Source organism: Pimephales promelas, chromosome 11 (genome assembly GCF_988280905.1).
Source record: "Pimephales promelas chromosome 11, fPimPro1.hap1.1, whole genome shotgun sequence".
In the NCBI taxonomy this organism is placed as follows: domain Eukaryota; kingdom Metazoa; phylum Chordata; class Actinopteri; order Cypriniformes; family Leuciscidae; genus Pimephales; species Pimephales promelas.
This window is the reverse complement of record NC_142779.1, coordinates 36,674,000-36,698,612: the sequence shown is the minus strand read 5'-3', so window position 1 is coordinate 36,698,612 and position 24,613 is coordinate 36,674,000. Positions and strand designations below refer to the sequence as shown.

General features: G+C 45.2%; 2 protein-coding genes across 2 annotated transcripts in view; both read right to left on the bottom strand.

The window, feature by feature from the left end:
* Nucleotides 1–7,474, bottom strand: part of efemp1 (EGF-like fibulin extracellular matrix protein 1) — a 33,953-nt gene extending 26,479 nt beyond the window's left edge. The window contains exons 1-6 of the mRNA XM_089117367.1: nt 7,355–7,474; nt 6,857–6,942; nt 5,367–5,417; nt 5,006–5,236; nt 4,355–4,477; nt 3,586–3,705 (exon numbers count right to left, since the gene is read on the bottom strand). Of these exons, the coding sequence (XP_088973493.1) occupies nt 3,586–3,705; nt 4,355–4,477; nt 5,006–5,236; nt 5,367–5,417; nt 6,857–6,935 (604 nt within the window). The 5' untranslated portion in view covers nt 6,936–6,942; nt 7,355–7,474. The remainder of the gene's footprint in view (nt 1–3,585; nt 3,706–4,354; nt 4,478–5,005; nt 5,237–5,366; nt 5,418–6,856; nt 6,943–7,354) is intronic.
* A 3,059-nt stretch (nt 7,475–10,533) lies between these two features.
* heatr5b (HEAT repeat containing 5B) overlaps nt 10,534–24,613 on the bottom strand; it is a 32,435-nt gene continuing 18,355 nt past the window's right edge. The window contains exons 20-35 of the mRNA XM_039690473.2: nt 23,979–24,148; nt 23,419–23,566; nt 22,988–23,167; nt 22,653–22,913; nt 21,843–22,024; nt 21,672–21,740; nt 21,176–21,352; nt 20,015–20,243; nt 18,969–19,175; nt 18,759–18,886; nt 15,752–15,887; nt 15,131–15,397; nt 14,854–15,057; nt 14,632–14,783; nt 11,762–11,975; nt 10,534–11,393 (exon numbers count right to left, since the gene is read on the bottom strand). Coding sequence (XP_039546407.2) covers nt 11,086–11,393; nt 11,762–11,975; nt 14,632–14,783; nt 14,854–15,057; nt 15,131–15,397; nt 15,752–15,887; nt 18,759–18,886; nt 18,969–19,175; nt 20,015–20,243; nt 21,176–21,352; nt 21,672–21,740; nt 21,843–22,024; nt 22,653–22,913; nt 22,988–23,167; nt 23,419–23,566; nt 23,979–24,148 — 3,032 coding nt within the window. The 3' untranslated portion in view covers nt 10,534–11,085. The remainder of the gene's footprint in view (nt 11,394–11,761; nt 11,976–14,631; nt 14,784–14,853; nt 15,058–15,130; nt 15,398–15,751; nt 15,888–18,758; nt 18,887–18,968; nt 19,176–20,014; nt 20,244–21,175; nt 21,353–21,671; nt 21,741–21,842; nt 22,025–22,652; nt 22,914–22,987; nt 23,168–23,418; nt 23,567–23,978; nt 24,149–24,613) is intronic.

Below are 24,613 nucleotides of genomic sequence, written 5' to 3'. Positions count from 1 at the left end.
TTCCTTGAGTTTTTGACATCTAAGAGGTCATCATAGTATAAGAATATCCTGTAAGTTTCAGAACTGAAAATGTCCTTGTTAGTCCAATAAAAGCTTTTATTGACACCAGCCTCAGCAAACGACTCGTCAAAGTGGGGAACTATGACGTCAAAGAGGATAAAACCCCACCCCCGCTGAAGAAGATCAACGCGGCCAGCAGTGTTGTAGTCGAGACCACCTCACTCGAGTCCGAGTCGACACCGAGACCAGAGAGAGTCGACTCCGAGTCAAGACCGAGTCCATAGAGAGTCGAGTCCGAGTCGACACCGAGACCAGAGACGGTCGAGTCCGAGTCGAGACTGAGACCAGTGAGGGTTGATTACCTAATTTACTTTTATTTACTTAGAGAAATCTTTTTTTTTTTTTTTTTACTGAATTTACTTGGAGTTTAAAAAATATGATCAGTTTAGGGTAAAAAGGCCACATAGTAGGTGGTGTTAAAAGCAATTTTATTACAATTTGTCATGCGCAGTTGCGCACTAGAAAATCACCAATCACTGGGCGTGTCAATCAATTTAAAAAAAATATTTTATTAATATACATTAATAATCATGAAAAATATTTTTAATTGAACTCGAGTGGATTCGGGAATAATTCCGAGTCCTAAAAAAAAAAATGTTCGAGTACGAGTCAATTCCGAGTCCAAATGGACACGAGTCCATGACAAGACCAAGACCATTAAAATATGGTCTCGAGACCGAGTCCGAGACGAGTCCGAGTCTAGAGTACTACAACACTGGCGGCCAGTGTAGCCCCGCCCACCGAGGGGGGGGGGGGGGGGGGTCACGCTCCTCATCACAGTTATCTGGTCTCGTCGGTCAACACTGAACTTCCACCAGACTACTTACCTTCGGATTACATATCTTCTTCATCTTCTGATCCATGACACCATTATAACATCTTGCATTTATATGATACAATATAGTTTTGCAATATCGTATGAGCAAGAGTGCTGTTTTTCCTGAATATGGGCACAATTGCAAATGTGATATTTTATATGACCGTTTAATAAACAAAAAGTTAATATTGAGTAAGCCAGGGGGGTCAAACTCATGCTGCGTCCCAATTCGCATACTATCCGTCCTAAATCGTTTTCGAAAATAGAATTAGTTCGTCCCAAACCGTAGTATGTTGATATGAGTGTTCAAAGATAACTTTTTCCGGTCAGAATCCGAAGTGTAGATCGATGCACACTCTAACGGCTGATATTACCCACAAACCATTGCGCGGTGGACGAGGATTCGGTTAGAACTACAAACACGAGTAAAAAGTGTTAAAAAACTACAGACACGTAGTCGATACGGAGGACGGTTGTGTAGAGAGGTTTAGATAAAGAGCTTTGAGTGATTCATTATCAGTATCTAACCTAATGAAAATGAATTTATTCAATGTTGTCCACATTATATTGCATTTGCAGCAGCATTGTGAACTTTTGTAAAGACACGTTTAGCCATTACGTTTTAAATGCATCATTATATTCAAATTGCAAACACGAGGAGAGCATGAAAGACCCACAACTGGCAGATGAACGTGCTCTCCGAAACGGTAGGAAATAAAATTAGATAGAATGGAGGATTTTAACTGTGACGAGATGATTGACAGGGCGGTTTACGGTGACAGGATGCACGAGCTGTCCGTTAAAGATGACGTGATAGTACGTCCCAAAGCTTACTTTTAGGGCGTAGTATAAGTAAACGAATTGGGATGCAGCATCAGTTCCTGGAAGGCCGTAACCCTGCAGATTTTAATTAAGCACACCGTGATTCCTCGTTTTTTAGTTACAGTTGGTCAACACATGCATCTTTTGAAATGATTATAAAACATTCTTCTGTTCTTCTGTCACGACTGCAGGATCTTGGACACATTCGGTGTATTTTTACTGCTCTTAAGACCCATTCTTAACAGTATGTTCTTCAGTTTCCACTGAGGTGCAAGATTTCCATGTATAAATGCTTTAGCAGGAAACCTTTCCTCACCAAGGAATTCCTTATCATGTTGTTGATCAAAGAACACATTTTATTGGCAAAGATCTTCATGCTTTGATTTGACAAGTGAGGCATCATTCTCAAGTTTCACATTCCTTGCTGTTCTCAGAAGAACTGAACAATGTTGATTTGCAAATGACAGCTTTGAAACCTTGAAACTCTCTCTCCTTTTAAATGATGTTGTGCTAACAAATTCACCTTTAATTTGAAGCTCCTCTTGCTCCTGTCCATTCCACAAGGCCTTTTAAATTCCTTTGTAAAAGATCTGAAGTCAAATTCTTGGCAGAACTCTGAAGCAAGCTAATCTGAGAGACTTCTTGCCCATTTATCATAAGGACATCTATTTCACTTTAAGGTATTGACACAGTGATCATAAGTGTAACAGACTGTGTCTATTGTCTATTACTATAAAATATAGGAGGCTTCCTGTATGTTGCCCAATATTGAATATTCTACTGTGAATATAACACTTAAAGGAGTAGTTCACTTTTGAAAAAACTTTTGCTGATAATTTACTCACCCTCGTGTCATCCAAGATGTCCATGTCTTTCTTTCTTCAGTCGAAAAGAAATGTAGGTTTTTGATGAAAACATTCCAGGATCCAAACGGTTCAAGGTCCAAAAGACAGTTAATAACAGTTTCAGATGCAGCTTCAAATGTCTTTAAACAACACCAGACGATGAATAAGGGTCTTATCATGCGAAACGATCGCTTATTTCAAAACTTATTCCAAAAATGTAACTTTTCTAAGGACAAATGCTAGCCTTGTAATATACTGTGAGGCGCGTTTGTAACGTCACGTAATACGTAATTACGTTCAAAAGGTCACGGGCGACGTAGCTGGAAGTACAGAATCAAAATCGTCCGACATCGTTGTTTTACCTTTTAATTCCTTTTTTTGTAAACGGCGTTTGAGTTAGTTTGCACGTTCAACCTATGCGTTCAACTTGTAAACACTGACTCTGTACTTTCGGCTACGTCGCCCGTGACCTTTTGAACGTAATTACGTATTACGTGACGTTACAAACGCGCCTCACAGAATAGAGCAAGACTAGCATTTGTCCTTAGAAAAGTTACATTTTTGGAATAAGCTTTGAAATAAGCGATCGTTTCGCATGATAAGACCCTTATTCATCGTCTGGTGTCGTTTACAGACATTTGAAGCTGCATCTGAAACTGTTATTAACACTGTCTTTTGGACCTTGAACCGTTTGGTTCCCATTGAAGTCCATTATATGGAGAAAAATCCTGGAATGTTTTCATCAAAAATCTAAATTTCTTTTCGACTGAAGAAAGAAAGACATGGACATCTTGGATGACATGGGGGTGAGTAAATTATCAGCACAAGTTTTTTCAAAAGTGAACTACTCCTTTAAAAGCACTGACCATGCTATTTTAATCCACTGACTCCATCAAATGTATTTCGTATTAAGAGAGGGAAGAGCAGTAGGTTAGAAATGCATGTTGTTAAGGACAGGATTTGTCCACCAAAACAGACACACACACACACACACACACACACACACACACACGCACACACACAGGTCTGGTCTTAACTCACCTACACAGCTGTGGTTGTTGCTGGCGAGCTGGTATCCATCATTGCACTCGCAGTAGTAAGAGCCAGCGGTGTTCACACACGTGTGCATGCAGAAGTGTGACAGCAGACACTCGTTTCTGTCTGCAAAGAGGTCAACACAAACACTGCTCATATAACCGATGGGATTCTTGACAGATTTGCAGGGTGATAATGGTAACATCTCCTTTTTGTTTTTGATTATTGTTTGATAGACCAAAATCTGATGAAACATTTGCAGGGGTTTCAGGGATTTCTGAAGGGGACTCAGTTTCAAAAGTCTGAAAGTCGGTAGTTCACATGGATGAGAAACATAATGACTGAACCTTCCACACATGCACGCAACAGATACACATATGAAGAGTTCAGATGCAAAAGCCTCTAAGTGCCATTTGAAATGTTCTTCTTTAATGATGATTTTTATCAAGCTTGTATATTTAAGTTCAGTAATTTCACTAAAATGGCAATGATAATTACCTATTAATTGTTATTTAAGTGAAATTACTGAACTTAAATATACAAGTTTGTTAAAAATCATCATTAAAGAAGAAAATTTCAAATGGCATTTAGAGGCTTTTGCATCTGAACTCTTCATATACACTTCTACATATATACACATCTACACAGATGCATATCTACAGTACACAGATACACAGGTATGCATGGACAGGAAAAATAACCTGTCTTAACCAGTGAGATCACAAGAGCACTCTGGCTGACCTCTGACCCCAGACCAGTGCTGTTCTGCACTCACCCACACACTGCTCTCTGTGTTTCTGGAGTCCAGGAGGACACTGGCAGGTGTAAGAGCCTCTGGTGTTGAAGCAGGTCTGCTCTGCACTGCAGGTGTGTGTGTCCTGAGCGCATTCGTCTACATCTGCACACACACACACACACACACACACACGGTAAAAACTCAAGAGTTAAAGCTCAGCCCACCCACAACAACAACATGTTCTAAGAATGTTTTGCTAACGTTCTCATTAGATATAAAAACGTTATTTTTGAATGTTCTCTCGACTTTTATTTCAAACTTTTAAAAATGTTTTAAAAATATTTATTTACTTATTAATTTTTCTTAGATATGAGAACACTAAGGAAACATTCCATTGTATAATTTTGCAAACATAATGGAACATTCATTCGGAATGTTCTCTCAATTAGTAAGTAGTTTTTAAAAAAAAGAACAGACAGCTCTGAATGAAGAACGTTTGTTCATGACTTGCCAGAACGTTCCCTGTTCGCTGCCGTTCGAGCGTCATCATCACTGAACTGTTTTAAACCCTACGATACACGGCCTTCTCGACTATACTCTTATCTCTTCTGCTCATTAAGCTTCTCCCTGTACATGTATGAGTGCAGATGTTCTAGTCATCGATGTCCTACTGTGTGCTCTCCGCCGTACCTTGACAGACGTTCTGCACGTCGCGCGTGAACCCGGGCGAGCAGCGCGCGTCTCCGGCTCTGGGGTCCGAGCGGGTCCGAGGGTTCGGTGGGTTTGATGAGTGTGAGGACTCGTCCCCGTCGCTGACGAAGATCTGTGCGTTCTGAGGGAGGCAGAGGTATCCGCCGTAGTGGTTTATGCACCTCATGCCCCCTTTACAGGCGTCAGAAACAAGGGCGCACTCGTCAACATCTGTTCACACACACGGAGAGAAACCGCCGTTACTGTGGCCTTCGGTGTCCTTCTCAAACACAGAAACACAACAGTTGTGCTTACAAGACCAGAGAGAGAGTGTTATATCAACCGCACTGAAGGTTATTACCTGTGCATACCTCTTTAACGGGATCATATTCATAGCCTTCTGTGCACTGTGAACAATAACAGTCAGTTGAACACATATATGAGCTGTAATAACAACACAATCACACATGTATGTAAACAGGCCTGTCACGATCATTTCAAACGAAGGAAGTGTTTTTCCACCCCTTATTAGAGATCACCGCAAACATTACACTTTGCCATCTAAATAAGCCCATGAAATGGCATCAGATGTTAACGCTGAATATACAGATAAAAGATCCTGAGCTGGTTTGAGCTGGTCTCCCTGATTGACCCCCTGGAAGGTAAAAAAAAGAGGATTGGTCCAAACCTCTAATAAAACCATCTGACATCAGGCCGACCAGCTCAGGGTCTTTCAGCTGTAGTTCAGCGTGGGCGTCTGATGCCATTTCATGATCATTTAATATCCCCTTATTTAGATGTAAAATGTCAGTTTTGCAGTTATCTCAAATAATTGTAATTAGATTGAATAAACGTGAGTAATGGTAACGTGATTTGGCCAAATAAGACAAGTTCCTAAATCAACATATTTTGTTGATCCTGGAAAAACATTCCTGTCTGAAAATGTAGTCTTAGCCGTATTCAAAAAACATAACCCTGACCATAACTTATCCATGAACATAACCGTAACTTATCCATAAACATAACCGTAACTTATCCATTAACATAACCGTAACTTATCCATTAACATAACCGTAACTTATCCATAAACATAACCGTAACTTATCCATTAACATAACCATCACTTATCCATAAACATAACCGTAACTTATCCATTAACATAACCGCAACTTATCCATAAACATAACCGTAACTTATCCATTAACATAACCGTAACTTATCCATAAACATAACCGTAACTTATCCATTAACATAACCGTAACTTATCCATAAACATAACCGTAACTTATCCATAAACATAACCGTAACTTATTTATAAACATAACCGTAACTTATCCATTAACATAACCGTAACTTATCCATAAACATAACCGTAACTTATCCATTAACATAACCGTAACTTATCCATTAAGCTAACCCTGACCGTAACTTATCCATAAACATAACCGTAACATTTCTATAATAACCCTGACCGTAACTTATCCATGAACATAACCATAAATTATCCATAACCCTGACCATAACTTATCCATTGACATAACCGTAACTAATCCATAAACCTAACTGTAACTTATCCATAAACATAATCGTAACTTATCCATAAACATAACCGTAACTTATCCATTAACATAACTGTAACTTATCCCTAAAATCAGAGGGAGCTGATGGTGAATCACACTGATGTAGAAGCACTAAACCGTGTTGTAAGATTAAACTTCTACACTGTAAACTTCTGAAAATCACAAATCTGATTGGTAGATAGAAATGTTTCTCCAAGGATCAACAAAGATGTTGATCCAGGATCATGTATGATTAATTAATAATCGTGACAGGTTAATAATGCACTTGCCGTATATGAGACGGGCTCTTCTGCCTCTTGAGCAACAGCACAGGCAACAGCTGTCATTATCAGGAACATTCCCAGCATCATACTGGTTCTACATGGGTTAAACACATCAGAACAACACACCAGTACATCATCACAGAAAACATGTGACAACCCTTCCCTCTGCTTCCATTGGCTCAGCTCCAGGCGCATACTTCTAGAAATGTGTTTAAAAGTTAAAGCAACCATTTAAAATGCAATAACACGCCGCCATAAAACACTTTAACAGTGTGTTCAGTGCATATCAATCAGTCGCATACTTACCGTACGATATTAGTAGCTAATATGATCTGTTTCTGCACAATAGTCTGTTTTATGAATTCACTTCAAATCCAAAACGCAAAGACATCACTGTTTAACACACTTTTATTCAAAAATGTTCTAATAAATAATGTTTGTTCTATAAAATGAACAAACTGGATTTTATCGAAGCTCATATAATACTTCATGTTGCTGAAACTCACCTGAGAGACTGTGAGTCCGTGAGGATGAGGTCCGGTGTCGGGTCCTGAGAGGCAGTGAGTCGCAGAGGAGTCCGGAGAGGATGAGGAGGGTCTGGTGTCGGGATGTTTGAGGAACACTTCGTGACGTCATCATCGCCGCCGCGGAGGAATGTGGGAGCGGAGAACAGGTCGTTACCGTCGTTTCCCGCTGCGGGAGTTTAATGGGTTTGATGGGTTTGTTGCTCGGGCTCGAGGATGTGTCTCCCTCCACAGGCTGTTTAATAAACTCACTGATGCCAGGCATTGTGCTCAGTTTGTAATGTCATTCGAGTCCACATTGTTTCAATGCATGAATCATAAATGTCCTCTACTGTTGAATCTGAGCAGTAAACTATAACATGCACTTGATCACTTTATGAAAGCATCCCTCCACATTACATTTGCATTTGCACATGTTCATGCATCTTGCAAGTTGCTCATGCATCACAAAACCTCATTAGTTTTTTTAAAATAGATTAAAAAAAATCTAATCCAATGGAAAGAGCAGTAAACTACGCCATGCACTTTATGATCACTTTATGATCAAACACCTCTCCAGATTAAACTCACAATTACAGAACTGATTTTTCCTGACTTTGCATTGGATTTTATTTTTAATGCATTCAAAAAAACTGTAACAAGGTTTTGTCATGCAAGTGCAACTTTCCATGATCATTTATGTTGCAATATTACATTCAAAAACTGTTTAAAAGGCATATTTGAATATATTCATTCATGTATTTATTACATGAACAATATTAAAATATTATGATTCATACACTAAATAATCTAAATTGGTCAAAACACATGACAACAATCCACAAAACAATAAACGAATCCAAAATGTAATCAAACACAAGAACTGCATATAGAGCCATAATCAAACCCACAATACCAGGAAACACAGGAAACGGAGCTCAGCTAATGAGACTGAATGAACCGTCAGGTTATTTGAGCATACAAACAGGACATGAAGCGCAGGTGTTGGAAATGAGACCGTGAGAACCATTGAGTCTCAATGAGTCCAAACAAACACACACTCTTTTCTTCTGAACACTGACGCACACAGCTAGGGTCTCTGGGGCCCCTGTGCAGGGTGTCGGGTCTCTGGGGCCCCTGTGCAGGGTGTCGAGTCTCTGGGGCCCCTGTGCAGGGTGTCGAGTCTCTGGGGCCCCTGTGCAGGGTGTCGAGTCTCTGGGGCCCCTGTGCAGGGTGTCGAGTCTCTGGGGCCCCTGTGCAGGGTGTCGGGTCTCTGGGGTCCCTGAGAAGGGTGTCGGGTCTCTGGGGCCCCTGTGCAGGGTGTCGGGTCTCTGGGGTCCCTGAGAAGGGTGTCGGGTCTCTGGGGCCCCTGTGCAGGGTGTCGGGTCTCTGGGCCCCCTGGGCAGGGTGTCGGGTCTCTGGGCCCCCTGTGCAGGGTGTCGGGTCTCTGGGGTCCCTGAGAAGGGTGTCGGGTCTCTGGGGCCCCTGTGCAGGGTGTCGGGTCTCTGGGGTCCCTGAGAAGGGTGTCGGGTCTCTGGGGCCCCTGTGCAGGGTGTCGGGTCTCTGGGCCCCCTGGGCAGGGTGTCGGGTCTCTGGGGCCTCTGTGCAGGGTGTCAAGTCTCAGGGGCCCCTGTGCAGGGCGATCTGGCACCCTTGCCCCAACTCCATGTATGGCCCCTGAACTGGTTTTCAGGGACCTTCCAGAAAAGGTCTTAAACACCATCACTGAGGCTAGAACAACATCTACAAGATGCCTCTTTGCTTTAAAGTGGTCAGTATTTGCTGGCTGGTGCTCAGCCATAGACTTTGAGCCCCAATCATGTGAAGTGTCAGTGGTGCTCTTTCTTACAAGAGCTCCTGGATGCGTGCCGCTCCCCATCCATGCTCAAAGTGTACGTGATGGCCATGGCAGTTCACCATGCTCCTCTGGCTGGCCAGTCGCTGGGGAGAAACAACCTTATCATTCGTTTTCTCAAAGGAGCCAGGAGGTTGAACCCCCAGGTCTCCCACTATACCAGAATGGGTCTTTTCCACGGTCCTTGGGGTTACTTAGAAAGGGTCCTTAGTATGGCCACCCCGCTACAGACGGTCGACCTCAAACCACTTTCACTGAAGACTGCTCTGCTGCTGGCTTGGTATCAGTCAAGAGAGTGAGGGATTCTCTGTGAGCCCATCCTGCCTGGAATTTGGGATAAATGACTCCAGAGTCACTCTCAAGCCAAGGCACGGGTGTGTACCTAAGGTGCTGTCAACCCCGTTCAGAGCTCAGGTCATTACTCTGCTAGCACTTCCAGAAAATTGTGGTGGCACTAATCAGCTGTGTCCCGCTAGGGCTCTAAAAATATACTTGGAGTGTTCTGCACCGGTTAGGCGGTCACGAAAAAACAGAGACTATCCAGATGGATAGTGGACGCAATCTCGCTGGGTCCAGGTCTGTCCCATAGGTGCTAAAGCCCATTCCACGAGAGGCATAGAATCATCGTGGGCGTGGTCCGGTGGTGTACCAATTCAAGATATTTGTGCAGCGGCCAGCTGGTCCTCGCTGTCAACATTTCTCAGATTTTATAATCTGGAGGTTCCTTGCCTGCAGGCCAGGGTCCCCTCAGAGTGCATGTTACTGTCCATAAGCACAAGTAGGCCTAGGATGGTTATGAGTCCCAGTTTTAATCCTGAACCCGACCCAGTCCGGTTAGTGTCACTATACTGGGAGACTGATTATGGCATGTTCGTGTTGTTTACCTAGGCTCTGGTTAATTCAGCCAGTTGCTAATATGCAGCGTTTTACATTTCGTCCCCACTTCGTATTATCAATGCAATATGAAGTGACCGTTCTCAAAAGGGAACGTAACCTTGGTTCCCTAAGAGTAAGGGAACGAGTATTGCATAGCCTGCCGCACTATTGCAACTGCCAGGATGTGTCGCTTCATCCGATTTAAACCTGGTATTTTTGCCCAAATTAGCGATCTTTATAGGCTTAGGCACTCCTGATCGTCTACAAACGCTAATCCCTCACCCTACCCAGCCTTAACCAGTGAGATCTGCATCAGGTCGGGCAAATCAAGCTTATATCTTAGGTTTTACACCCGATAGCTTGGATACATGAGAACAACTGTGCAGATCAACCATCTAATCTCTTATGGATGGTTTGGGATGGTTATTTGTATATGAATGACAGGCAATGGTGCATATATTACATATTTTTACTTAATGAATGACAGGCAATGAAAGGCAGACATAATCAAGTTATTAAAAGCTCAAACAAGAACTCCAGCATTGAGCAACTCTAAAATATTCAATAGATTCCCAGACCGCAACAACATTTAAACAGCGATTCAGCCGAATTCATAGACAACCACAGCAGAAGTCAAGTAGTTTATACTTGAATCTTTAAAACAATGATCATTACTGACCAGAAACCACACATTTTTGTGAAATTTCTGGAAAATTTATAAATATGATATGAGGCTTAAATTATAATAAAAGCAACACAGTTAAAAAAACAACAACAACATGGGAATGTGTTCATGGAAATATTCAGGTAAATGGGAATCTCTATTTCCACCAGTGTAACGTGAGCTTTCAAAAGTAGGTTATTAAGTTTGAATGAAGGTGCATTTCAAATGTGTCCATAAAAACAAACAAGATGTAAAGCTTGTAACAGATCCTTATGATTTATGACAGCGTCACTGTAACTTTTATTCACGTCAGCGTTCTACAGACATCCAGGTGATGGACTAGAAGAAGCTGGTCTTGAGTTTGATGGTGGGCGCCGCTTGCACACTGGGCTGAGCCTGTCTGGCCGCCGCCTTGGCTTTGCTGTTGGCCTGCGTGGATCTGATGGCCGCCTCGAGCCGGGTCTTGAGTTCTGGCGCCGCCCCCATGACGGTCTTGAAGGCCGCGGGGTACAGCGGGCCGATGTGCATCAGGTTCTGCAGGGCGAACTCGTGCAGGCCTGTGGAGCAGCTGGGGGCCGTGGAGACACTCGTCTCGTCCAGCAGGTATGAGATGAGCGTCGGCACCAGCAGAGCCAGCAACTGAACTCCTGCGGGACACAGAGCGGGTTAAGGGAAGAACTTGACATGCAGCTGCTCATTTTTGTACTTTAATTGTGGTTTCAGGCGTCGCTGGATCTTCTCCAGTGCGTTAGAACTGGGCTCTGTTGGTGTGCGTGTAAACGTGCAGATTAAGGGTCGGGAGTATTATAATAAGAAATTTTATATTTTATAACATTCTCTCAGAGAAAGACTCACCAGATCAGAGTTACTGGGTTTTTATGTTTTATGGGTTGGTAGAAAGCACCGTGACCAATTATGAAATCATGAAAAAGTTTAAGTGCTATGTCCCCTTTAAAGGTATTTGCGTATCAAATATGATACAGTAGGCTTTATTCGGTAACTGGCGAGGACTTACGGCTGTGTTCCTCTGCCATGGCGACGAGGCTCTCCAGCACTTTAACCCCGTCCTGTACGGCCTGTAGTTGGGCAGGCGTGGAGGGCCGGTTCTGCTCCACGCTCCTCAGCTGCTCCACGAGCCCCGGGGCCAGCGAGTGGATGTAGGGAGCCGAGAGAGCTCGGCACGGGTGCTGGAACACCGACAGCAGCAGCTGACAGCAGCGCCCCTGAGTCTAAGCACACACACACACACACATCCATGCTTTAAAGTGCCTCTGTTGTGCTGTTCCTGATAGCCCCTTTCATGGAGTGTGTAATAGGGATGTTTGTGAGTGTAAAAGGTCTGCAAAGTTTAAAAGTTATAAGAGTGGATAAATGTTGTAAGGTGCAGATAAAAGGAGGTTTTGTCTCTCAAAAGAAAGAAGTGATTCTGAACTGAAACAAGTTGTCAGTAATTCAGTCTCACTTCCTGATGAACGCACACTGCCGTTCAAAAGTTGGGGATCAATAAGATTTTTAATGTTTTTAAAACAGTCTCCTGCTCACCAAAGTTGCCTTTATTTGATTAAAAATAAAAAAAATACAGTAAAAACAGTTAAATATTTTTGTAATATAAATCCATCCATCTTCTTCCGCTTATCTAGGGCCGGGTCGTGGGGGCAGCAGTCTAAGCAGAGATGCCCAGACTTCCCTCTCCATATACACTTCCTCCAGCTCTTCCGGGGGACATAGTCTCTCCAGCGTGTCCTAGGTCTTCCCCGGGGTCTCCTCGCAGTGGGACGTGCCCGGAACACCTCCCCAGGAAGGCGTCCAGGAGGCATCCGGAACAGATGCCCGAGCCACCTCAGCTGACCCCTCTCGATGTGGAGGAGCAGCGACTCTACTCTGAGCTCCTCCCGAGTGACTGAGCTTCTCACCCTATCTCTAAGGGATCGCCCGGCCACCCTGCGGAGAAAGCTCATTTCGGCCGCCTGTATCCGGGATCTTGTCCTTTCGGTCATGACCCAAAGCTCATGATCATAGGTGAGAGTAGGAACGTAGATTGACCGGTAATTCGAGAGCTTTGCCTTACGGCTCAGCTCCTTCTTCACCACAACAGACCGGTACATCGACCGCATTACTGCAGAAGCTGCACCGATCCGTCTGTCAATCTCCCGTTCCATCCTTCCCTCACTCGTGAACAAAACCCCAAGATACTTAAACTCCTTCACTTGAGGAAGGATCTCTCCACCAACCTGAAGTGAGCAAGCCACCCTTTTCCGACTGAGGACCATGGCCTTGGATATGGAGGTGCTGATTCTCATCCCCGCCGCTTCACACTCGGCTGCAAACCGTCCCAGTGCATGCTGAAGGTCCTGGTGCGAAGGGTCCAACACGACAACATCATCCGCAAAGAGCAGAGACGAAATCGTGTGGTCCCCAAACCGGACACCCTCCGGCCCCTGGCTGCGCCTAGAAATTCTGTCCATAAAAACCATGAACAGAACCGGCGACAAAGGGCAGCCCTGCCGGAGTCCAACATGCACCGGGAAGAAGCCTGACTTACTGCCGGCAGTGTGAACCAAGCTCCTGCTTCAGTCATACAGGGACCGGACAGCCCTTAGTAAAGGACCCCGGACCCCATTTTCCCGCAGCACCCTCCACAGGCCGCCTCGGGGGACACAGTCGAATGCTCTCTCCAAATCCACAAAACACACTGGACTGGTTGGGCAAACTCCCATGAACCCTCCAGCACCCTGTAGAGAGTATAGACTTGGTCCGGTGTTCCACGGCCTGGACGAAAACCACACTGTTCCTACTGAATCCGAGGTTCCACTATCGGCCGTATTCTCCTCTCCAGTACCCTGGCATAGACTTTCCCAGGGAGGCTGAGAAGTGTGACCCCCCTATATTTGGAACACACCCTCCGGTCCCCCTTATTAAAAAGAGGGAATATACAGTAAAGTGTAATTTATTCCTGTGTTTCCTGCATCATTACTCCAGTCTTCAGTGTCACATGATCCTTCAGAAATCACTCTAAAATGATGATTTATTATGAATATTTCTGATCATTATCAATGTTGAAAACAGTTCTTACATTCTTCTGTACAAAGTTCAAAAGAACAGTACTAAATACAACCTTTCAATGGTTTGGCGTCAGTAAGAATTTTTTTTTTTGGGGGGGAAGAAAGAAATTAATACTTTTATTCAGCAAGGATTAATTAAATTCTGCGCAACATTCTCAATTCAACACTAATAATAATCTTAAGTGTTTCTTGATCATCATATTAGAGTGATTTCTGAAGGACCATGAGACACTGAAGACTGGAGTAATGATGCTGGAAATTCAGCTTTGATCATAGGAATAAATGACACTTTACTGTATATTCACAAAGAAAACAGATGATTTACACTGGAGTAATATTACACTGTTTTACTGTATTTTTGATCAAATAAATGCAGCTTTGATGAGCAGAAGAGACTCTTTCAGAAACATGAAAAATCGTACTGATCCAAAACATTTAAATGGTGGTGTACTAAGGTTTGTAACCAATTAGCATAATGCCAGTCTCTAGTCCTGATTGGCTGATCAGTGTCTCTTAGCCCCGCCCTCAAACACTGTAGTGAATCAAGTGTTTATCAGTTTTAGTGCAATCAGAGCAGAGCAGCTCTCAGAGAGGCGGGGCTTAGAGAGACTGAATCCTCAATGGAAGCGTTTCAGACACTGACAGGAAAGAGCTGAAGCTGCAGTGGAGATCAGGAGGACGTTACAGTGTTTTTTAGGAATACCTCAAAAACCACATTATAAACCTTCAGAATCACATTATAGAAGCACTTTAAATATGTGCTACTTATCAGTGCAAAAGTACTCTACAGTGACGCACTATTGCAGACACTATGAATACTCACCCAGGGGTCTGCAGAAGCAAGTCCGTGTCTGAACCGCTCGATACAGCCATTCTGCAGGACGGAGACGCCGATCAGCTCATCACTGGCCGACAGCAGGAACAGTGTGATGGCCGTCAGCAGACTGACCTCGTCCACACCGGCCACACACGACTCTGCAGGAGAGAGAGAACAGGTCAGACACACATACACTCACTCTCACAACTCTCACTCACACACACTCACCGGGCTGTGAGAACTCCAGCACAGAGGCCAGGCTGCTGCGGATCAGCGCAGGGCTCCGGGCCGCTCGAGGGCTGAGGAGGGTCTTGATGGCCTGTAGAGCCGCAGACACCGGCGCCGGGACGGAGCGATCGTTCGTCTGAACCGCCGTCTCTCGCAGAACTCCAGTGACCAGGAACAGCACCGTCGGCAGGATCGTCATGCTCCCTACACACACACACACACACTGAGATACTTCATGTTTTACACGTTACATCCTAAAGCCTCTGTGTGTGTGTACCTGCGGGTGAGCAGAGTGAGGGCAGTTCTGCGAGGGCTGTAACTGACGCTGCCACCAGTCGACTGCTGTCGTCACTCAGGTGTTGAGGAGTGCGTCTCTCCTTCTCCTCCTCTTTCCTCTCGTCCTCCTTCAGCTGAGGAAGGTGTCGCACCAGGATAAACACCAGCAGCTCCATCGCAGCGAACACCAGAGATTTACCTGGAACAAGCTCGCCGGTGTCGCCTCCTTCCCCGAGCACTGACACACACTCCTCGTCCCCCTCCACAGCTGCCACAACACACACACAGTTATGATCATCAGCTACCACTCGATTGATCTCGCATTCAGACACACCATGATATGAAGTTATATATTGAGAACAGAGCACAGATGTGCAGGTGATGTTGTCCTTTTCACACTATTACAGTGGATGCTATAGTGGATGATGAAGTTCCCCAAACTGGAAGCGCCACCCATAATTCAAAACACAGTTAGATCAGGAATAAGGTGAATAGAAGTGTCCGGCAACAGATTGTTTTCTAGATTGCTTCTCAACGCTTCAGATGAGCTGGTCAGTCCGAACGCCTGCAGGTAATCATCACAGGTTGTGTTTAGCTGAACATGTGTGTGATGTCGACTCACCCCTGGTGTGCTGCAGGTGCTCCTGTGCGGCGCGGATGGTTTTCTGCACCACCGTCGTCACCTGTAACTGCATGCTCTGTGGGTCACGGGTCAGCAAGAGCCGGTGAAGCACGTTCAGCAGCTCCACAGCAAGCAACTAAACCAAAACACAACCACAGATCAAAACACAGTCACAAACACAGTCACAAATACTTCAGAACAACCACACACACCTCTAAATACCATCACACACACCTCAAAACACAGTCACACACACTTGACTTCAGTTTCGGTCCGTTTCATCACGATATTCTAGTGCTTACACATTTACATTAAATGGGGTTTCAGGACCCCAGTTTCAGGACCCCAGTTTTAGGACCCCAGTTTTAGGGCCCCAGTTCCAGGACCCCAGTTTCAGGACCCCAGTTTCAGGACCCCAGTTTCAGGACCCCAGTTTTAGGACCCAGTTCTAGGACCTCAGTTCTAGGACGCTAGTTCCAATACCCCATTTTTAAAACACTGTTCCAGGACCCCGGTTTCAGGACCCCAGTTTTAGGACCCCAGTTTCAGGACCCCAGTTTTATGACCTCAGTTCTAGGACGCTAGTTCCAGAACCCCATTTTTAAAACACTGTTCCAGGACCCCGGTTTCAGGACCCCAGTTTTAGGACCCCAGTGTCAGGACGCCAGTTTTAGGACCCCAGTTTTAGGGCCCCAGTTCCAGGACCCCAGTTTCAGGACCCCAGTTTTAGGACCCCAGTTTTAGGGCCCCAGTTCCAGGACCCCAGTTTCAGGACTCCTGTTTCAGGGCCTCAGTTTCAGGACGCCAGTTCCAGGACCCCAGTTTCAGGACCCCAGTTTCAGGACCCCTGTTTTAGGACATCAGTTTTAGGACGCTAGTTCCAGAACCCCATTTTTAAAACACTGTTCCAGGACCCCGGTTTCAGGACCCCAGTTTTAGGACCCCAGTTTCAGGACCCCAGTTTTATGACCTCAGTTCTAGGACGCTAGTTCCAGAACCCCATTTTTAAAACACTGTTCCAGGACCCCGGTTTCAGGACCCCAGTTTTAGGACCCCAGTGTCAGGACGCCAGTTTTAGGACCCCAGTTTTAGGGCCCCAGTTCCAGGACCCCAGTTTCAGGACGCCAGTTTTAGGACCCCAGTTTTAGGGCCCCAGTTCCAGGACCCCAGTTTCAGGACCCCAGTTTTAGGACCCCAGTTTTAGGGCCCCAGTTCCAGGACCCCAGTTTCAGGACTCCTGTTTCAGGGCCTCAGTTTCAGGACGCCAGTTCCAGGACCCCAGTTTCAGGACCCCAGTTTCAGGACCCCAGTTTTAGGACCTCAGTTTTAGGGCCCCAGTTTCAGGACCCCAATTTTAGGACCTCAGTTTCAGGACGCCAGTTTCAGGACCCCTGTTTTAGGACATCAGTTTTAGGGCCCCAGTTTCAGGACCCCAGTTTTAGGACCTCAGTTTCAGGACGCCAGTTTCAGGACCCCAGTTTTAGGACATCAGTTTTAGGGCCCCAGTTTCAGGACCCCAGTTTTAGGACCTCAGTTTTAGGACCCCAGTTTCAGGACCCCAGTTTTAGGACCTCAGTTTTAGGACCTCAGTTTCAGGATGCCAGTTTCAGGACCTCAGTTTCAGGACGCCAGTTTCAGGACCCCAGTTTTAGGACCTCAGTTTTAGGACCTCAGTTTCAGGATGCCAGTTTCAGGACCTCAGTTTTAGGACCCCAGTTTCAGGATGCCAGTTTCAGGACCTCAGTTTCAGGACCCCAGTTTTAGGACCTCAGTTTCAGGACCTCAGTTTCAGGACCCCAGTTTCAGGACCTCAGTTTTAGGACCTCAGTTTTAGGACCTCAGTTTCAGGACCCCAGTTTCAGGACCTCAGTTTTAGAACCTCAGTTTCAGGATGCCAGTTTCAGGACCTCAGTTTCAGGACGCCAGTTTCAGGACCCCAGTTTCAGGACGCCAGTTTCAGGACCCCAGTTTCAGGACGCCAGTTTCAGGACCCCAGTTTCAGGACCCCAGTTTCAGGACCTCAGTTTCAGGACCCCAGTTTTAGGACCTCAGTTTTAGGACCCCAGTTTCAGGACCCCAGTTTTAGGACCTCAGTTTCAGGACGCCAGTTTCAGGACCCCAGTTTTAGGACGCCAGTTTTAGGACCCCAGTTTTAGGACCCCAGTTTCAGGATGCCAGTTTCAGGACCCCAGTTTTAGGACCTCAGTTTTAGGACACCAGTTTTAGGACCCCAGTTTTAGGACCTCAGTTTTAGGACTCCAGTTTCAGGACCCCAGTTTTAGGACCTCAGTTTTAGGACACCAGTTTTAGGACCCCAGTTTTAGGACCTCAGTTTTAGGACCCCAGTTTCAGGACCCCAGTTTTAGGACCTCAGTTTCAAGAACGTGCTGTTGAATTTTGTAATTTTGAAAGTTCAATTAAAAAAAGAAAACAAGGCAATGTGTGTCCCGTCATTTTACATTTTTCCTTCCACCCACAATGTGATTTTAAACCATTCAAGCGCGAGACAAATCGCTGTATATCGGAGCCGTGCAGCTCTTAAAGTGACAGAAGTAATATTCCTGTAATAACACTAATCAAACAGAAGACAGAGAAAATTCACCCGTTCTTCACTGAATAACTTTTGTAACTATACTTGTAATATATATTTTATGTATAAACTGCAGTGTTATTTTACATTTGCTTACAGTTCCTGAACACCTGAAAATCTTAATACATTTATTTCATCGTATCTTTGTTCAGTTGTGTCTTCTTGTTCTTTTTAATTCTTTTACTGTTTACTAGTCTTTAATAAGGCTTGAAATTTATATTAGTTAGGCTAGTTGTTTTTCTATGGTATTCAACTGCAATTAAACGTTCTGCAATAAGACTAAATATGATTGATATCTATGTTTTTTTAACCGTGTTGGAATGGAAATCAGGAATCTAAATCGGAATTGATTAAATTCAAGTGTTACCGATCCCTGTTTCCCACTGTCTGAAGTAAAACACACGAGTCGGTGCTGACCTGGTCCTCTGCGATGTGTGTGCGAGCGCTGGGCGAGTCCATCAGCGTGCAGAGCGCGTGCAGACACGACATCACGTCCTCTATGGGCTCCTCGGCCCGGGGGAAGCACAGGAACTCAATGCTGATGCCTGGAACAGTGTGAGAAAACGGCACTTTACACACTGGGGGAGCAAATGTGACGCATCCACATGCACTGGCACTATCATTTACCCAGAAGGAGGTGCAATCGGTCCTTCACCAGATCATCAGTGCTTCCACAGGGTGCCGTGGTGGAAGCACCCTTGCTCTCAGACGAGTCCTCGGTGCCGAAGCCGGTGCTGCTGAGCCACAGAGCCTCGGCATGCAAGATGGAGGCCCACGAGCTACGGTAGTGAAGCCTGGCCGTGTCTATCGTCTCCGGAGTGTAAAACGCCCCTCCTGGTCAACCAGACATCAGTGTTATCACAAGCTTACACTGAGCAAGTACAACAATAAACGCAATTCCAATAAAGACCAAGATGACAAAGAGTTTAAGGGGTCCTATAATGCCCTTTTCACAAGACGTAAAATAAGTCTCAGATGTCCCCAGAGTGTGTGTGTGTGAAGCTTTAGCCCAAAATACCCCACAGATCTTTTTATATAGCATGTTAAAGTTGTCACTTTTTGAAGGTGAGCAAATATTAACGTGCTGTTTTTGTGTGTCCCTTTAAATGCAAGAGCTTGTGTGTGTGTCCATTTTGATTTCATGGTGACTTTAAAAGGGAAGGAAAGAGTAAGAGTGTTATTTGAGTGCACGCAAACTCGAGCTCTTGAATTAGGTCGGGGTATTGAGTGAGCTGGTGTTTGAGCTCTTGAATAGGCTTTATGCACAACTCACTTCCGCATTCTGTGAAACAGGTCGCATCGCTTCCGGACCAGGTCTTTTGTATGTGCTTCATCAAATTTTTTGCGGTTTTACTCAAGATAACTTAAAAGGAGCGAGCAAAGATTAGCATAACCAATGTCCCTCACATGTGCAGATTGATATTTAAACGTTTATATTTTTTCTTCTTCACAGTAACGTTTAGATATTTAAATGGAATAAAACGCCAATAACAAAGTGAACTAGGTAGGTTACCTGATTACCTTAAATATCCATAGATATCGTAGTCAGTTCTTACGGCCGTTAACACTTTCTATGACAAGCGGATACGATGAGACCTGTTTTCCGGTTTGGTCACGTGACACTCGGCATAAAGCCTATTAGATCGGGGTATTGAGTGAGCTGGTGAGTGTACCCTCGGGCGGCAGCTGGCTGGAGAACTCCGCAGGGAGAGTGAGCAGAGCGTAATCTCTCAACACCGACAGCCACAGACGGCTCAGAGACGGCAGCTCCGGCTGGACGAGCGTCATCAGACTGTCTGGAGGAAGAACATCTCCACCATCATCCTCATCCTCACCCCGAGGAGCGGCCCACGCTGGCCCAGACTCACACTCCTGCTTTATCTTCATAGCCACCACAAACACCTGAACCACAGAGAGAGAGAGAGACAATAATGATCTTAATGATTTATTTCAACCCTGTAAAGCCTGACATTTAAAATAATAGTCAGAAAAAAATGGACCAGTTCATTGAACCTTCAGACAAAATCTAAAGTAAAATGTGTGTTTTATCATATTGGATATAATGTGAGAAAAAAAACTGGTCATTTGCTGAGTAAAAATATGCAGTTTTCTGCAGATTCTGATATTTATATAGAAAAAAAGTAAGATGAATTTATAATGCTTATAATGTAAATCAGTGAGATTTTTATAGCATTACAGCAGATACTTGCATAAAATGCATTTAAATATCATATATGTCTTTGTGAGATGATATTTAAAAGCTTAGTTTTATGATCAAAGCTCTGTAGATTTAAAACACAATGCAGTGCGATACAGAGATGAACAAGTAAACCTTCCTCAAAGCCTGATGATCTATGAAAAGATGTACGATATTCAAGTAAACGGAAGTCGCATCAGTCATCTTGAAACATTATTAACAACATAAAAGTTATTGGGTTATACTTTATTTTAAGGCGTCACTGTTACAGTGTAATTATATATTTAAGTACTGAGCAACCATACATGTGCTTACTATAGGGTTAGGGTAGGATTAGGGATTGGTTGAGGGCTAGTTGCATGTAATTATGTATAATTTACTGTTATTACTATGGTAAGTACATGTAACATGTAACAAGGACACTGTAATTTAAAGTTACCAGTTATTCTTACATTTACTTGATAAAAATCTAAGATTTAACCGCAAAAATACATGTTTGAAGGACGTCTGTAAAATAATCCTAAAAGACTTAGACTTAGGATTCGTGTAAACCATCAGTCAGACACCGGAGGAGTGTGTGTGTGACGGGTTTATCAGATCTCGCTGATGATTGAGAGGCTTGAGAGCAATGATGTACCTCGGCCCAGGCCTTCAGCACGGCCAGTTTCTCCATGGTGGTGGCGCTCTCGCTGTACAGCTGGCTGGAGGACCGGCCGGCCTGAACCTTGTCCAGCGACGACACCAGCAGAGTGTGTACACGCCGCAGGTCGTTCAGGTCACTGACCACACCGCTGCCTATCCACGCACTGCACACCTGCGCACACACACACACACAGGTCTGAGTCACACATGAGCCAGGACACCACAGCTGCGAGGAGCAAGAAAATGAGTGTGTGAGATTGTCCTGTTTCGCTGTTGCATGAGCTCTTGAAGCTCCGCCCTCTTCTTGAAAGGAGGCCGGGAGAAGAAGCTCATTTGCATTTAAAGGGATACACACTACTTGCAGTTGTAGCTCCGCCCTCTGTGCCAGGAGCAGCAGCTCATTTGCATTTTGCATAATCATTTGCATTTACCAAGTTTCGACGAAAAAGAAAAAATCCAATGCAACATTAGTCGGTGTGTGTGTGGTTCACCTGGCAGGCTTTAGCCGTGATGTCTGAAGGCGTGTCCGGGGAAAAGGCTGGGCGGAGCGCGGCACCAACCTGAACACAACACAACACAACATCAGGACACAGGTTTGATGAGCCCTGGGTGCCACTGATCACCTCATGCCACATTTGAACACGTCACATGACTGAACTAACGTTGGCCTGATACTGCTCCAGGATCACATGACCAGGGAACTCGGGCTCGGGCACCGCGGCGAACTTCTTGATGATGTCCTCGAGCGCCTGCAGTCCTGCCATGCGGAGCTGGTGGCTGTGGTCCGTCGCTGCCATGAACGCCATGCGGATCAGATCACACAGGTGCAGCACGAGGAAGTCCCCTGCGCAAGACAACAGAGTCTGTAGGGCTGGCAATGACCCAAGATATTTGAAAATTAATTATTTTGAACAGAAATGTGGGCGGGGTCAGGATGTTCGCTAACAGAACTGTGGGCGGAGTCAGGATGTTCACTAACAGAACTGTGGGCGGAGTCAGGATGTTCACTAACAGAACTGTGGGCGGAGTCAGGATGTTCACTAACAGAACTGTGGGCGGAGTCAGGATGTTCACTAACAGAACTGTGGGCGGAGTCAGGATGTTCACTAACAGAACTGTGGGCGGAGTCAGGATGTTCACTAACAGAACTGTGGGCGGAGTCAGGATGTTCACTAACAGAACTGTGGGTGGAGTCAGGATGTTCACTAACAGAATCGTAGGCGGAGTCAGGATGTTCACTAACAGAATTATAGAGAGAGTCGAGACGTTCGCTAACAAAATTGTGGGCGGAGTCGGGAAGTTCAGTACCATAAATATGGGCGGAGTCAGGATGTTCAGTAAAAGAAATGTGGGCGGAGTCAGGATGTTCACCAACAGTTTATTAGGCAAAGGTATTTCAAATGTAGTTTTACCCATAAGGAACGGAGTAAAAGAGCTTCGCCGTGAGTATACCGAGACCTTCAGACGTTTACCTTCAGGGTTCTTGGCCTTGGCGACCCGTGCAGCTGCCAGGTCAAAGTGGGCCTTGTCTGCATTCTCACACAGATGGATGATCCGGCACAGGCAGTCGGCAGCGAACACTCGCGTGACCCAGCGCGGCGCCACGGACGGCTTGGCCTTCTCATCCTGACCCAGAGACGTGAACATGATGTCATCATCCATCTCATCCTTCTTCTCGGAGTCGTCGTCCTCCTCCTTCCGTCGGCTCTGAGACGCCACCGTCCCTCCGACCTCTGCAACAACACCACCGCATGAGGACCGACGGCCAGTCAGTCAGTGTGTGTGTGTGTGTGTGTGTGTGTGTCACCTGTAGTCGCTGCCAGCACGTCTTTGCAGAGCTTGAGCCAGTGAGCAAGTTTCCCCACAGCCAGAGACGAGAGCATGTGACCCAGCGTGTCGTGAATGTCCGAGCACAGCTTCCGATCCGTCTCGCGGTCCAGCATCCCGAACAGAACACCTTCCAGCCCGGTCTCGGTGATGTTCAGATCTGGAAGAACAAATACTCCGTATATTTCATGTGTAAGGGATAGCGCACATCCAGCCGGCGGTCATCTCAGAATAAACCCCACGGTGATTGGCTGAAGAAACTGATTTAGTCCACAGCTTAATAAAGTATAGCTTACTTCCTGAACATATGAACTGAAAACAAACTAACTAAACTTAATCCATCCCATACAGAAGACCCCATGAGGGTGTGCAGTGCTGTGATTGGAGCAGACGTTACGAGAGCTCACGCACTGATGCTCGAGGTGTCTTTGGCGTCGCCGGCCCTCCTGGCGAGACTCATGGCGTATTCACACACCTCAGGAGCCTCTCGCTGAGCCAGCTGACGGAGACACGCCACAGCGGCCCGCCGTAACAGTAGGTGAGAGCTGCACAGATGCACCTGCACACACACACACACACACTCCATACACTCATATTCGCACATTTAAAGGAGGAGTTCACTGATAGTTTACTCTCCCCACATCATCCAAGATCATCATGTGTTTCTTTCTTCAGTGGAAAAGACATTTGAGGAACACACTGCAGGATGTTTCTCCATATAGTCTAGATCAGACTCTTATTCCTCGGCTGGATCGTGTCGAGACTTTGAAGCTGCACTGAAACTCTGGAGTGTGTTCCTCAAAAACCTTCATTTCTTTTCGACTGAAGAAAGAAAGACATGATGATCTTGGAGGACGAGGGGGAGAGTGAATTATCAGGAAGTTGTGATTCTGAAGTTGAACGACTGTAATGTTATGATTTGTGTATCTGTTGAATGTGAATGTGGAGGTGTGTGTGCTGCACAGGCTTACACAGAGGCAGGGCACGAGGCTGGACAGGTTGACGTGTCGCGGCGCAAACATATGCAGCTGCTGGAGACACGAGATGGCCGCCGCCTGCACCAGAGAGTCCGAGTGATCCTGCATGATGGCACAGCCCACCAGACACGACGAGCGGATCGTCGACACGCTGCTGCCGTTCCCTGAGGAATAGCCAGAGTTAGGAACGAGACAACTCTTCCCAGCGCTAGAGGTGCATACATACAATCTTCGTTTGTTTGTTTGTTTGTTTGTTTGATACTTTATTTATCCCAAGGGAAATTTAAGGCATCCAGTAGCTTAGCCAACAGATTTCCACATCTATCACTCATACAATATAAATAATAATAATAATAATAATACTAAAAAACATGCATACACAACTAAATTTCTTAAAATTCCTAATAATATTAACTATGACTATGGATATAGGCTATCAGCTGGCTATTAATCAATCAGAACAGTACATGACAGAGAATAAATGATAGATTCTGAAAGTAAATGTAATGGATGTTAGATGCCATGGAAGGCTAATCGAGGCAAAATAATATAAAGAGAGATTTAAGAAACACATAAACAAACAGACTCCTGCTTCCAAACATTTGTCATCATATTGAGCAGCAGGTTAA